The following is a 15,203-nucleotide window of genomic DNA, read 5'->3' as shown; positions in this document are numbered from 1 at the left end:
GTCCGTGGCTGCCACGTGCACACGGATTGAGGCTCGGTGCACCCTCCGGAATGGCCGAGGACGTCGCTCGCCATTCCCACATCGTCTCGGCACTGGGAGACAGCAAGCCTTCCGACCACATGGAGACGATACACGACCTGCTTGGTACGGAAGAGCCCGATTTCTTTTTCATGGAACTGTTTCTTCGAGACATGCGGACTGCGCTCGCTAACACGGCTAGTGTGGAGCCCTACGCTTTAGCCAAAGAAGCTGACCAGTTCTTCCTGGCCGCCCGGCGATTTACCCCTGAGGTGCTGGCCTCTACACGCGGCGGCACCTTCCCTGGTAGAGGCACGCCGCCTAGCAGAGGCTCCGGGGCCGACGAAATCGACTAACGGCTATCAGCTGACAGCTAACGGCTAACAACGGCTAACAGCTAACGGCTAACAACTACGACTAATGGCTAACAACGACAGCTACCGGCTATCAACGAATTTTTCTTTTGTGTCTATATCTACGCCGGGATCCGGAGTCGAGGCTGATCCTCTTGCTGTGGTCCTGTGCCCTGCATCCTCTATCCTGAGTTCTGGATTAAGTCGTGGACTTCGGGTCGTGGCTGGGCCAGTCTCTGCGGTCCTGCCAGGGTCTCGTGATGCTGCTTCCCTGATGGCTCCCACAGGATTGTTGACATCCTCGTGGATTCATCTTCTTATTATAGACACATGCATTTGCAAACATTCGGTCTACCTACGGTGTAAAATGTATTATCTTTTCGATTTACACACGGCATCTATTGCACGTCTGCCCGTCCTGGGAGAGGGATCCCTCCTCTGTTGCTCTCCCTGAGGTTTCTCCCATTTTTCCCCTTTAAACTGTGGGTTTTTTCTCCGGAAGTTTTTCCTTGTACGATGTGAGGGTCTAAAGTCAGAGGGTGTCGTTTTCTCATACTGATATTCTGCACAAACTGTGCTGTTGTATGTACTGTATAGTGTCCTTACTGTAAGGTAATTATTATATGTACAGCACTTTGGCTCGACCAAAAATCGTTTTAAAAATGTGCTATATAAATAAAACTTGATTTGATTTGACAACAACGACTAACAGCTAACGGGTAACAACGACGGCTAACAGCTAACGATGACTAACAGCTAACGACTAACAGCTAACGACGACAGCTAACGGCTAGCAGCTGCCGACGACGACTAACAGCTAACGGCTAACGACGACAGCTAACGGCTAGCAGCTAACAACGACTGACGGCTAGCCGCTAACGGCGGTCGACCTCGTATGGACACTCTCGCTTTTTCACCACCTCGACGGCGGTTTCAGACGTCGCCCATGTTTTCATTGGCGCCTGGGTGGCGCACTGCTGGACCCCGTCTCACCTGGACAGTTTCGGACGTCGCCCATGCTTTCATCGGCCCATAGGTGGCGCGCTTCGGGACCCTGTCTGGCCTCTCCCCTATCTGGCCTCTCCCCTATCTGGCCTCTCCCCTATCTGGCCTCTCCCCTATCGCCTCGACAGTTTCGGACGTCGCCCATGCTTTCATCGGCCCATGGGTGGCGAGCTTTGGGACCTTGTCTGGCCTCTTCCCTCGCCTCGGCAACAGCTTCGGACGTCGCCCACGCCTTCATCGGCCCGTGGGTGGCGCACTTCTGGACCCTGCCTGGCCTCTCCTCTAACCGCGGCTCACAGTTCAGCTCACGGTTCAGCTCACGGTTCGCCTCGACGGCGGCTTTGGACGTTGCCAGTGTTGTGCTAGTTACTGAAAACCAGTAACTAGTTACCATTACTAGTTACTTCATTTCAAAAGTAACTCAGTTACTTTACTGATTACTTACACCAAAAAGTAATGCGTTACTGTGAAAAGTAACTTTTTAGTTGCTTAAAAAAAGGGCTCCCATTATATTAATGCCCTTATAGCCTTCATTTCAGTACTGTTATTGCATTGGAGAATAATACAATCTGTTGATCAACTTGACATGCATTATATGCAATCTGGATTGCATCGATATTAGCTGGCTTTACATTTTTGTATATTCTTTCTCCAGGTAGTTGGAAAAAGTTTTCGGTCCCATATGCCGTGTGCCGCCCGGACATGCTATCATGCTAACTAGCTCCCTGAAAGCGGGTGACTCCACTGTAGCAATAGCCTGCATGTGTTCTACAACATACCGTGCAATGGCTTTATGGACTTTTCCCTGGCTAGCAGTCCCTTGGTTAAAATCCAGCCGCTGTTGCTTAGGTGGAGGTGGAGTGGCGTCGGCTGAGTCTGGGTCTGTGCCGGTCTTAGTTACTAGCTTCGTCCCAGCATGTTGTTTCTGCAGATGTTTTAAGAGATTTGAATGACTGGTTTGGGCAGTAGATAGGCTCTTTGACCCGCCAGGACACAACTTACATTTAACAGAAACTTTCTTTTCTTTGTGCTCGACAAAAGTGAAATAGTGAGAATATCTCCAGGTGGAGAAACTAGACTTGAGCTCCGCCGCCGCCATGATAGTCTTGTTAGGCTGCGGCCCCACGAGGACGAATTCGGTCGTTTGCGTTACTGTTTAGTGTCATATAGACCGTTCGGCCACACGAGGACGACCGAATATGGCACTAAACGACTGAGGAAACGACAACGGGTCCCAAGGTGGATAGAAATGCATACGCCACTCTCTGGGGGGTCAAACGGCTCCGTGTGTGCGCCCTATACGGACATTTTCAGATCACTGATAGTGATTGCGCAATAGCCCCGCCTCTCCCCTCACCCCGTTTGGCCTCTCCCCTGTCCATGGCTCATCCCTCCCGGGGATACCGCTCCTTCCTCCCGAGGACTTCGTGCCCGCCGCCGCTGTGCCCTCGCCTGCGGCCGGGCAGCGCTCCTCCCAGCTGGGGACCACCGGGATATTCACGCCCGTCCCCACGTCGCAGCTCAGCGACCCAGCTTTCTGCGGCTGGCGGATGTTTTCTTTGTTCGCCACAACGCCTGCCGCGGCCCCCTTACGACGGCCCGTTCCTTCATCACGTTGGGGTCACCACACCAGTGTAGTGCCGAGAGAAAGGAGTCAGAGGCGGTGCATCGAAGGTGCAAAGTTGGCTTTATTAAGCAGCAGAAAACCACATGTTGCCAGCTTGAAGCCCGGGAAGACAAGAGGAAGATGCAAGGAGAGCACCCAATAAGTACAGTCAACAACATATATGTCCGTGTGGAAATAATACCCCCAACCTGTAGTTCCATGAGTGAATTATGTTAACTAGTTAATTAGTGATCACTACACATGTTACAATTAAATCACGGTAAAATATGTTCATTTTGTTGTAGATTCTCTCACTAGTTTAGCATACTCAGCCCAGTTGTTGGCCCGGAAAGAACCTCGATTTTGGAGAGCCAGACAACTGTGAAAAAGTACCCGCTAGCCGGAACTACGCCTAGTGGAAACGCAACCAAAAACGGGCCGGGCACGGCACGCTTAAACCGCGCTCCGCGCTCCAAATGCGCCATTAGACAGTGAGAGAGAGGGGCTAGATCGGGGCTTGACCCACGTCGCTCAAAGCGGCTCAATAGGCACACTGTAGACACTAATTAGAAGAACACAGACTAAAACAGCAATGTACAGATGAATCAGATGACTAAACATGATCTTAAAATATATTTTAAGATGGTTTTTTTTGCATTTATTAGCATTTTTTTGGAATTATTATTTGAATTACTTTCTGCTGACACTAGGTGGGGCTGTGCCCCTAAATACCAGTCACCACTGTCAATGCAATCCTAAAACATTGGTGAAGAGTGCTGTCAGTCAGGGAGCAGCGAGTGCTACTTTTTATTGAGTTCATGTGTGAAAAGCTTGATTCACATGTGTATGTTGATCCAAACATACTGAGCACACAGATCGCTACTTTCTGAACGTTAGGGAAATGGGGCGAAGCCTGCGAGCTAGTTCAGGCAGTCAACTCGAGCACTTATGCTGCATTCATACATAACGCCCCCTTGCCGCTCTACAACCAACCAAACAGAGTCTCCTTAATATGCCGCTCTATTTAACCTGCCAGATCTCTCTCCATGCATTGCTTGCTGCTGCTATTGATGCAGCTACGTCGCTGCTGCTTGCTGCGTTCATTTGCTATTGCTGCATTCATTTGCTATTGCTGCGTTCATGTTCGTGCTGCTCTGTTTCATGTTGCTGCTGCTTGCCTGCCCCACCACCACCCCAGCTTCCACCTGTAGGCTCGGGGGTTAGTTATTTAATCATCACTCATCGTGCTATGTATATCTATGGAGTGATGATGCCCGAGCCTAGTCGCCAAACTCAACTATATGCTGCTTCTAATAAACATGTTAAAGGAACACGTGAGTTGTCTGACTGAACTGCTTCTTGTTGACGTCACTCCAAAACTTCGCTAGCCCGTCATGGCGCATCTCCACTGCAGCGCGTAGCACGGTTTAAGCGTGCTGTGCCGAACCCGGCCCTTTTTTTTTGCTTTTCCACTGGGGTAGTTCCGGCTCAGGGCTACTTTTTCACCTTTTTTCTGGCCCTCCAAAATCGAGGTTCTTACCGGGCCAACAATCGGGCTGAATATGCTAAACTAGTGACGTAAACACTCTCGACTGCTGAATGGTCAGAGAGAATCGCTGGCAAGGGGGCAACAACTACAACAAAATGAACATACTTTACAGCAGTGGTCGCCAACCAGTCGATCGCGATGCAGAAAAAGCTACATAACACACAAGGGGATGGGTAATAACCAGAAAAGCATATGATGGGATCTTTAAGAAAATGGCATTTAAAATCAGTCATTAAAAAGCAAAGATAATAAAATAAACACTAAAAGAAAAAATACATGAATAAAAGTTACAGTGCAGTTTAAGATGTGAATAGTTCAATTAAAAGCAGCGGCAAAAAGAAAAGTCTTCAGCCTGGATTTGAAAGTAGTCAGAGTTGCAGCAGACCTGCAGGTTTCTGGGAGTTTGTTCCAGATATTTGGAGCATAATAACTGAACGCTGCTTCTCCATGTTTAGTTCTGACTCTGGGGACAGGAAGCTGACCAGTCCCTGAAGACCTGAGAGTTCTGGATGGTTCATCATTTAGCAGGAGGTCAGAAATGTATTTTGGGCCTAAACCATTCAAAGCTTTATAAACCAGCAGCAGTATTTTGAAATCTATTCTTTGACACACAGGAAGCCAGTGTAAAGACTTCAGAACAGGAGTGATGTGATCCACTTTCTTAGTGTCAGTGAGGACTCGAGCAGCGGCGTTCTGAATCTGCTGCAGCTTCCTAATAGATGTTGTAGTGAGACCTGCAAAGACACCATTACAGTAGTCCAGTCTACTGAAGATAAAAGCATGGACAACTTTTATACGTTCTGCCTTGGCTCCAAAGACCATTACCTCAGTTTTATCTTTGTTTAATTGGAGAAAGTTCTGACACATCCAGTCATTGATTTGTTCAATGCACTTACTCGTTACGTAAATGTGTGTGTCATCTGCATAGCTATGGTAACTTATTTTGTTGTTCTTCATTATCTGAGCCAGTGGTAGCATGTAGACGTTAAAGAGAAGAGGCCCCAAGATGGAGCCTTGAAGAACCCCACATGTCATATTTGTCAACTCAGATGTCTATTTACCTATAGAACAGAAGTTTTTCTGTCCTTTAAGTAGGATTCAAACCTAGAACTGTTTAGAACTGTTGACGAAAGTCCCACCCAGTTTTCCAGTCGGTCGAGTAATATGTTGTGGTCAACAGTGTCAAACGCAGCACTGAGATCTAATAATACTAACACTGAAGTTCTGCCACTGTCTGTGTTTAAGTGGATGTCGTTAAAGACCTTTACAAGAGCAGTCTCAGTGCTGTGGTTTGGACGAAAGCCTGACTGGAACACATCCAAACAGTTATTTAAATGCAAGAAATTACTCAACTGTTGAAAAACAACTGTTTCAATGATCTTACCTAGAAATGGCAGGTTTGATATGGGCCTGTAATTGTTCATCACTGAAGCATCTAGATTATTCTTTTTTAAGAGCGGTTTAATGACTGCAGTTTTCAGGGCCTGTGGAAAAACACCTGAGTGAAGAAACTTGTTTACTATGTGAAGTAGATCTGAGGCCATACAATGACATTTTTTTTTTTAAATCCTGTTGGTGTAATATCAAGGCAGCAGGAGGAGGATTTCAGATGTTGTAAAATGTCCTCAAGGTCTTTATCGTTAATCCAGTGGTTCTCACACTTGTCCTCTCATTCCCCACTTTGAACAGGTGGGCCTCTTCAAGCCCCACCTGTTCCTCAGCGCTCCAATAAACTGGTAGGCCAAGTTTAAAATTGTCAAATGTATCGTTCTATAACAGGGGTCTCCAACCTTTTTTAGGATGAGAGCTACTTTCAAAAAATAAAACAAGTCGTGAGCTACTTTTACTCCTCTTTTTTAGTTTTTTGCAGTGTAAATATTTAGCACATTTTAACATTATTATATGCTGACCTTTAACCTTTGTGTGCTTTCAGTGTTTACTCAAATAACATGTATTCAATTTAATTATTTGAACCTGCTTTATTTGGAGGTGGACCTCACCTCCTCTAGGGGGGTCCTCACCTCCTCTAGGGGGGTCCTCACCTCCTCTAGGGGGGGTCTTCACCTCCTCTAGGGGGGTCCTCACCTCCTCTAGGGGGGGTCTTCACCTCCTCTAGGGGGGTCCTCACCTCCTCTAGGGGGGTCCGGGGGCATGCACCCCCAGGAAGATGTTTTTTAAATGTTGAAGTGAAATGCATCAATCTGGTGCACTTTGAGCACAACATGAATGTATGGATACAGCTCTCAACACTATGAAAGGGAGCGGTTTACTTTTCAATGATCCAAACATCTTTAGAATATGATCACAACCAATAACAAATCATTTGAACTTGTTTATTCTGATCTTATGTTACCTAGTTAGCATTCTTTCTTTTGTTTTTATTTATGCATATTTTACTAATCACTCCCCTTTTAAACTTCTTTTTTTTACTGTCCTATAGTACACATTGGAATGATTTCTTACTTTATTTTTTACAACTAGGCTATGTTAAATAGATAAAGGTGTGCTCTCTCTCTCTCTCTCTCTCTCTCTCTCTCTCTCTCACAGAGGCTGTTTGCTCCTCCGTGGCGATGACAGCTTGCGTTACAAAATAATAATAAACATATTTGTAAAGTGGGGGGACACAAACGGGATTTCGAAAAGTGTCACGGTTAAACTCCTTGAAGTGGTGAGGTGCCGCTCCACATTGCTTTTCTTCCCCACTGCAACGCTGTTGTGACACTGGGGGGTTAGTTAGTCTGTCGACGGTAGCAAACAAGGCACGTGCGTTGTTTGTTTTTTTGGCAATGATGTCAGAGAAGAAAGACTGTCGTGCGTTTTTCAATTCCAAATTATAAAAGCCAAGTCTCTCTTTATAGATTTCAAAATGAACCTGGAGATTTGTTCTTCAGTTAAATATCGCTTTGTGGTTACCTCTTTTTGAACATGTGTGTGAACAGAAATAGAGCTCTCAAAGAAAACACAGGAAAGGTCAGACAGTGCAACATCAGTCACCACAACCTTAGAGATATTCAGACCCTTTGAGATAATTAAGTCCAGAGTGTGCCCCGTATTGTGCGTGGGCTCCGTCACATGCTGAGTCAGTCCATAGCTATCAAGAACACAAAACAGTTCTTTAGCCCCTCTGTCCTGGGGGTTGTCAACATGGATGTTAAAATCACCAACAATGACTAGACGATCAAAGTCAATACACACTATAGACAGCAGTTCAGTAAGGTCATCAAAAAAGCTTGCACAGTATTTGGGTGGCCTATAGATATTTAGGAACAGAGCTCGAGAGGAGCATTTCAGCTGAAGGGCCACATATTCAAAAGAAGCAAAGTTTCTATACGATGTCTTCCTGCATTGAAGGGAATAATTGAACAGAATAGCAACTCCACCCCCTTTCTTATGCATTCTTTCCTGACTCATAAAACTAAAGTTGGGAGGGGTTGATTCCATAAGAACAGCTGCACTGTTATTTTGTTCAATCCAAGTTTCCGTTAAAAACATAAAATCAAGATTGTGCTCAGTGATAAAATCATTGATTAAAAATGTTTTTCCTGCCAAAGACCTGACATGTAATAAAGCTAGTTTAAGTTCGTTAAACACACTATCAGTCAGGTCTTTTGTGACAAGCTGTGGCTGACATGGAATCACTGCTAAATTAGATAAACTCACACAAACGTTTGAGTGCTTCCTGTATCTAAGATGATTCACCGCTCTTAATCTATTACCTATCAACACAGATATCGGCAAAGCTACTGGCAGGCAGGGCCCCGGCATGTCCTGGAAAGAGTTGAGAGTGCCATACGCCCTTGAGCCTGGACCCAGAACATATCAATAAGAGTTTGTTGCATTTTGTACACACACATCCTTATCAGGCTTCGGAGACTGCAGATGCTGTCTTGAAGGGGGGGGGGGAGGTGGTGGACGTTTTGGTTTGGATGATTGTGGTAGGCATGGTGATGAAGATGGGGGAGATGGTGCGCGTCTCTGCTTCGGTGATTGTGGTGGCCGTCGTTGAGGGACGGGGGTCAAGGACTTGGTGCCAACCCTGTGTATCTCCTTACACTGCTACTACTACTACTACTACTACTACTACTACTACTACTACTAGTATTCCTTCACTGTTAATGATGTATTTTTCTTATCAAGAGGATTGTGTATCTTTTTTTTTTTTTTTTAATTCTTTATTTATTTGGAGTCACATTATAATACAAGTACAGTTTTTCAAATCATCTATTTTTAGAGACCCGACAGTGACAAATGAAATAGGTTGTTTGAAATAGCAAATGTCTACACATGTACATATGCATTCATATCAACATACATATATGCATACAATACACCCACACATACATGTGTCCATACATACACATCTATATACATTCAATCGGTGTATAGGAACAGTCAAACAAGGGATGGTCGTCTTTGGGATATGTAAATTCTCCACTTTTTCCATATTTCCTCAAATGTGTTTTCCTGTAGCCTCATTGAGAATGTGATTCTTTCCATGATATAGATTTCATGGATGTTGTCGTACCAGTTGTCAAGAGAGGGGATGTCTGCTTTGAGCCATTTTCTAGTTATTGCTTTTTTTGCTGCAACAGTAAGAATTCCAAATAATTGTTTTGTTTTTAAATTTGAGGGGATTGAATGTACGAGCCCAAATAGAAATTCGTCCCAGTTTAAAGGGATTTTTTCCTGTAGTATTATTTCAATTTCTACATGGATCTTTTGCCAAAAAGTTACTATTAAAGGTTGTGTATCTTTTATTCAGTTACATAAGTAATCAGATATAGTAATACTTTATTCAGATGTTTTACGTTAGTAAGACTAGCAATTTGACAGTTTAAAAAATATTTAGTTACACATCATTTGTAATGCATTTAAAACCTATTATCAAAACTGAAGAAAGTAAGTAATTATTATGCAGAATTCAAAAATTAAGATATCATCCTTTTATATTATATTATATATATTATTAAAGCGTTCATGTATTTATCACTTTATTTCTGCAGCTACTAAAGATGGAGGTACTTTAAATAACTGAATATACTTTTGTAGCTATAATAACAAATCAAATCAGAATGTATTAGATGATTTATATTTTTTATTAATAATCTGAATCTGTAAAGTAATTAAAGCTGTCAGATAAAGATATATACAATACATAGCTCTGAGATGTATACATAAAAGGGAAACGCTCAACTAAAGTATGAGTACATCAAAATGGTACTTAAGGTCAATAAAGCTGTGTATAGTAATATTACACCACTGCTTAGTGATCAAAAAGACATAGCGTCAGGAACACCCAATGAGGCAAACCCTCTGTGTCTGTAGCGCGTAGAGAGAGGGGAGTTGTATTTGTGTCAATCTTGTTCCCGTCTTTTGAGCAAAACAGGTTGTGTGCCGTTTCATGGAGTCGGTGGGTAAAGGACAGTCAGGCAGCTGACTTTTTATTGCTAACAATGAACATGTAAAATAGATTTATAACTCAACTTGGATGACCACAAAAACATCAGAAGCAAGAACAATTAAGTGTACGGTACCACTGCTGTATGTGCTCTGTTATCTTCTCATTATGTCTGTGTTGTGCGTTCCTTTAAGCAACATTTTATAAATAAATGAATGTTTAAAAAAAAAAAAAGACATGTATGTCACATTTTAGTGCTGAGTCCAACATCCTCCTTACATCTCCCTGATCTCCTCTTCTCCGTGTCGGTCCTCCACTCCTCTGCCTCCCCTTCAGTGCTGATCCCCACAGCCACCTCCTGCTTGATGATGTCATTCTGATAGGCCACAGGGTAACGATAGTAACCGTCCTCGCAGACGGGGAAAGAAGCGGTGGCGGGGTCTGTGTGGTCAGTGGGTGTTGGCACAGCGTTGAAGGTGATGAAGCCAATGAGGATGATCACCAGCGAGACCAGGTAGAGCCCGGAGAACTGAGGGGGAGAGGAGGGGTTATATAGAGATGTACTGACAGGAGCAAAGTAAGGGTACATCAATACAATCTCCGTTTTCATCTGTTTGGGATTATGACATCACAACTAGACTGGAGCCAATCATTGTCCAGCATGCCACTTACAAACATGTGATGTAGAAACTTGAAACCTGTAGCACATGAGAATTGACTAAAAAGTGAGTAAAATAGAAGAGAACTTGTGTAATGTAAGCACTTTGGACTCATATGCATCCAGCTGTGCTAAAACACTTGACACAAGATTATACTTTAACAATGATTGTTATTCATTGATGCTGCTGTATCGCTGTAACATTCAGATGGTCATCGTGACCCAGGTGGGGGGGGGGGAGAATGTTGTGTGTGTGTGTGTGTGTGTGTGTGTGTGTGTGTGTGTGTGTGTGTGTGTGTGTGTGTGTGTGTGTGTGTGTGTGTGTGTGTGTGTGTGTGTGTGTGTGTGTGTGTGTGTGTGTGTGTGTGTGTGTGTGTGTGTGTGTGTGTGTGTGTGTGTGTGTGTGTGGACTAGCATTACTATACTTGTGGGGACCTAAATCTCGCCTCCCTTATGGGGACAAATTGGAGGTCCCCATAAGGGGAATCATTAATTTTAGGGTAAAGACTTGGTTAGGTTTAGGGTAAGGGTAAGGTTAAGGTTAAGGGTAAGGGTTAGGGTTAGGGTTAAGGTTAAGGGTAAGGGTTAGGGTAAGGGTTAGGCATGTGTCGGTTATGGTTAAGGTTAGGATAAGTCTCCAGGAAATGCATGTAAGTCAATGTAATGTCCCCTAAAGTGATGTATACATGGTGTGTGTGTGTGTGCGTGCGTGCGTGTGCACGCGTGCGTGCGTGTGCGTGCGTGTGCGCGCGTGCGTGTGCGTGCGTGTGTGTGTGTGCTCACACTGTACTGGAAGAGGAAGACCCCACAGAAGAGGCTGAAAAGGTCTGCAGTGAGCAGGGAGAGGTTGACGGCGGTGGCGCTGCTCAGCTTCACCACGATGGGCATGCAGCTGTACAGAGTGTACATACACAGTGCATAGGCAGCGAACAGGAGCCCTGAGGGGGAGCACAGCTGTTAAGAGACGTAGGCATTGATCTTATACAAAATAAATGCTTTGGTTAAACTGATGCTGTGATATAAAGGTCACACATTGAACCAGCCAATGTTTGTTTTGCTTGTGCAGGTCATCAACAGATAGTCAATACGGAGCCATAGATTACATTTAGCTTCTTCATGTTCAACTTGTGTACCACGAGGGAAATAGCTGCTCATTGGCATTATTGTTGATGTTTGGTTTTCAAAGTGTTTCTGTTCAGAGGGGGACTGACCAATTTGCCAGCTCCACTGGATTGCAGCGATTTCTTTACGTTCCAGGACCACCCTGGGTAAAGAGAAGAAACAACAACAACAGATTAAACAGAATGTCAATCTCAGAACCCATCTGCTGTGGGTCTGACGCCGATCAGCCTCTGGGGACAAGGGCCAGTGGGTGGTCCCCTCACAGGCTGCATATCTGTTCATAGAGATGAACCACATGTTGGATGAGACTCCTGGTCACACCCACACACACTTACATCTGTATGGTGCTGATGATGGTGCCAAACAGGCCCACCATGCCCAGGAACTCCACCCTGCTGAGGTTCTTCACCGTGTACTCCTGACACACGTTAGACACGGCGTACAGCGAGGCACTGATCAGGACCAGACCGTCCCCTAACAGGATGTTGGAGGCTGAGGACACCACAAGGGACACATCTTAGAGTGTTTCTGTCATGTGTTAGACAGTTTCAGTTTAAATATTAAAGGTCACAGATGAATAAAAGCAGGCCCTGATCAAAGAGTTATTGGCTAAGTTCATCGGGCGTTGATTTACTCTGTGAGAGAGTGAGCCAGTCCTTGAGGGAAATTCTTACTGGAGCCCTGGTCTCTTCCAGCCAGCAGGTCGGCCCCCACCATGGCCCCCACCCCCATGAGACAGATGCAGACGGCGACGTAGTGGACCGGCCTGTAGCGAGCCTTTAAAACCCACCAGGACAGGAGCATCAGGACAGGGATCACGAAGCAGTCCAGCAGCTGGAGATTTAAATAGAAACACAAATATCAATAAATACAGATCAATTGCATACACAAGTTCCAATAACAGTTCTACCTCTTTGGAAAGAGGAATCTCAAGCATTTCAAATGGATTGATAAACATCTGTGCTTTAACACACAAACACAAATACGGAGCCTGCATGTAAAACGTCCCAAAGCAATGGAATTAAAACTTCTTGCATTGAGTTATTGTAAATATATTGGTTTTATTAGCTTACTACGATGTCTGATCCCACGGCTTTGGCACCATATAATCACACATTTTGTTTAATTAGACTTTCCATCTAGATCCCTGTTCACAGAATTGAACATACATTCATTTAGAAAAGATTGATCCCTTTTCTCCCGTTTGTCATACTGTATGGGGCAGATGCTATTTCCCTGGTTTCTACAAGGGGCCTTGCTGCTAATGCATCGAAATCTATCATAATATTAATACTTGACATATTTACTCTAAATGTTGTGGTTTTCATAAAAACAGTAAGAAACGTTTTCAAATGAATTCATATTTGGTAATTTATCAGAACTGAAGATTTAGATTCAAAAGAGATGTTTTATCACAAGGGTAACATTTTTAAATAGATATGATCCCTCTTCACAACAAAAGCTTCAACCACACACAACACAGCCTGCACCCACCTGTACACTGGTGAGGGTGGTGTACTGGTACGCTTTGACCACCGCGTAGTTGGCCTCCACGTCCACCAGCCCCAGCAGGAGGTACTTCCACCAGCGCTTCCTCAGGATCTGTAAAATATTGCCCTCCCCTACGTTTTAAAGGGGAGCAACCAGAACTTCAGTATCGACATGTTTCATCCCCCAGCCTCAGAACGGGTAGTCATTGCTGCTCCATCTTTACTTCTTTCATTATTACAACATTTGCACAATCATTTTCCCATTTAACCAACAAACTGAAATGTAATGTCGTACATGAAAAGGATACATGTGAATATTATTGCTGATGCATTGATGTGTATGTTGCTGTTGTAGTTGGTGAAGGTGCAACTATAACTGTTAGGAATGTATTTATTTATTATTTATAAGAATCCATTATAAGTCTTTTTAGAAAAGTTAGTGGAGTAATAAGTAGAACAACATTTCCCCTCTGAGTGCAGTTGTGGGATGTATTTAAGTACATTTACTCAAGTACTAAGACAAAAATCTAACCATTGAGTTTACTTCTTTATATTCTACTTTCTACCTTTACTGTATAATTGTCTTAAATGTATTTGTCGGTGATAAACAGTATAATATCATATCTTTATGAATATGACACCCTGAAAGGAGCCATTCTGCATGGAAATAACATTTACATTTTGATAATAATAAGTCTGTACTTTTACTAAAGTACTATTTTGAACTCAGAACTTGTACTTCTGTTAGAGTATTTATGGACTATGGTATTTCCCCGTTTTACTTGAGTAAAGCATCAGAGCTCTTCTTTCACCACTGCTGACCTACAGTGGAGTAGAATGAAATACATTTACTGTTGGGGAAATATTTCCCAAGGCCCATAACTTTGACCCATCAGTTCAAACTGTCCTGACTGAGCACACGCACCTGTAACCTTGGCTGCTGTGCTCTCAGTGTTCTGTCTCCCTGTTCCTGCCTGTTGGATCAGCTGATAGAGGTGTTATGGTTCTATGTTCCTGCCTGTTGGATCAGCTGATAGAGGTGTTATGGTTCTATGTTCCTGCCTGTTGGATCAGCTGATAGAGGTGTTATGGTTCTGTGTTCCTGCCTGTTGGATCAGCTGATAGAGGTGTTATGGTTCTATGTTCCTGCCTGTTGGCGTCAGCTGATAGAGGTGTTATGGTTCTATGTTCCTGCCTGTTGGATCAGCTGATAGAGGTGTTATGGTTCTATGTTCCTGCCTGTTGGATCAGCTGATAGAGGTGTTATGGTTCTATGTTCCTGCCTGTCGGCATCAGCTGATAGAGGTGTTATGATTCTATGTTCCTGCCTGTTGGATCAGCTGATAGAGGTGTTATGGTTCTATGTTCCTGCCTGTTGGATCAGCTGATAGAGGTGTTATGGTTCTGTGTTCCTGCCTGTTGGATCAGCTGATAGAGGTGTTATGGTTCTATGTTCCTGCCTGTTGGATCAGCTGATAGAGGTGTTATGGTTCTGTGTTCCTGCCTGTTGGATCAGCTGATAGAGGTGTTATGGTTCCATGTTCCTGCCTGTTGGATCAGCTGATAGAGGTGTTATGGTTCTATGTTCCTGCCTGTTGGATCAGCTGATAGAGGTGTTATGGTTCTATGTTCCTGCCTGTTGGCGTCAGCTGATAGAGGTGTTATGGTTCTATGTTCCTGCCTGTTGGATCAGCTGATAGAGGTGTTATGGTTCTGTGTTCCTGCCTGTCGGCGTTAGCTGATAGAGGTGTTATGGTTCTATGTTCCTGCCTGTTGGTGTCAGCTGATAGAGGTGTTATGGTTCTGTGTTCCTGCCTGTTGGATCAGCTGATAGAGGTGTTATGGTTCTATGTTCCTGCCTGTTGGCGTCAGCTGATAGAGGTGTTATGGTTCTGTGTTCCTGCCTGTTGGATCAGCTGATAGATGTGTTATGGTTCTATGTTCCTGCCTGTTGGATCAGCTGATAGAGGTGTTATGGTTCTATGTTCCTGCCTGTTGGATCAG

At 44.2% G+C, this 15,203-nt stretch overlaps 1 protein-coding gene across 1 annotated transcript; it reads right to left on the bottom strand.

The window, feature by feature from the left end:
• Positions 1 to 8,711: 8,711 nt before the first annotated feature.
• On the bottom strand, positions 8,712 to 14,079 carry LOC117457498 (solute carrier family 35 member F2-like). Its single transcript, XM_071205263.1, has 7 exons — positions 14,052 to 14,079; positions 13,204 to 13,331; positions 12,384 to 12,543; positions 12,045 to 12,201; positions 11,799 to 11,851; positions 11,371 to 11,525; positions 8,712 to 10,458 (listed from the first exon to the last, which is right to left on the bottom strand). Exons 1-7 carry the CDS (start codon positions 14,077 to 14,079, stop codon positions 10,174 to 10,176), a joined length of 966 nt encoding a protein of 321 aa, XP_071061364.1. The 3' UTR covers positions 8,712 to 10,173.
• Between the last annotated feature and the right edge of the window lie 1,124 nt (positions 14,080 to 15,203).

Source organism: Pseudochaenichthys georgianus, chromosome 13 (genome assembly GCF_902827115.2).
Source record: "Pseudochaenichthys georgianus chromosome 13, fPseGeo1.2, whole genome shotgun sequence".
Classification (NCBI taxonomy): domain Eukaryota; kingdom Metazoa; phylum Chordata; class Actinopteri; order Perciformes; family Channichthyidae; genus Pseudochaenichthys; species Pseudochaenichthys georgianus.
Note: the sequence above shows the minus strand (reverse complement) of the source record. Positions and strands in the feature narration are given on the sequence as shown.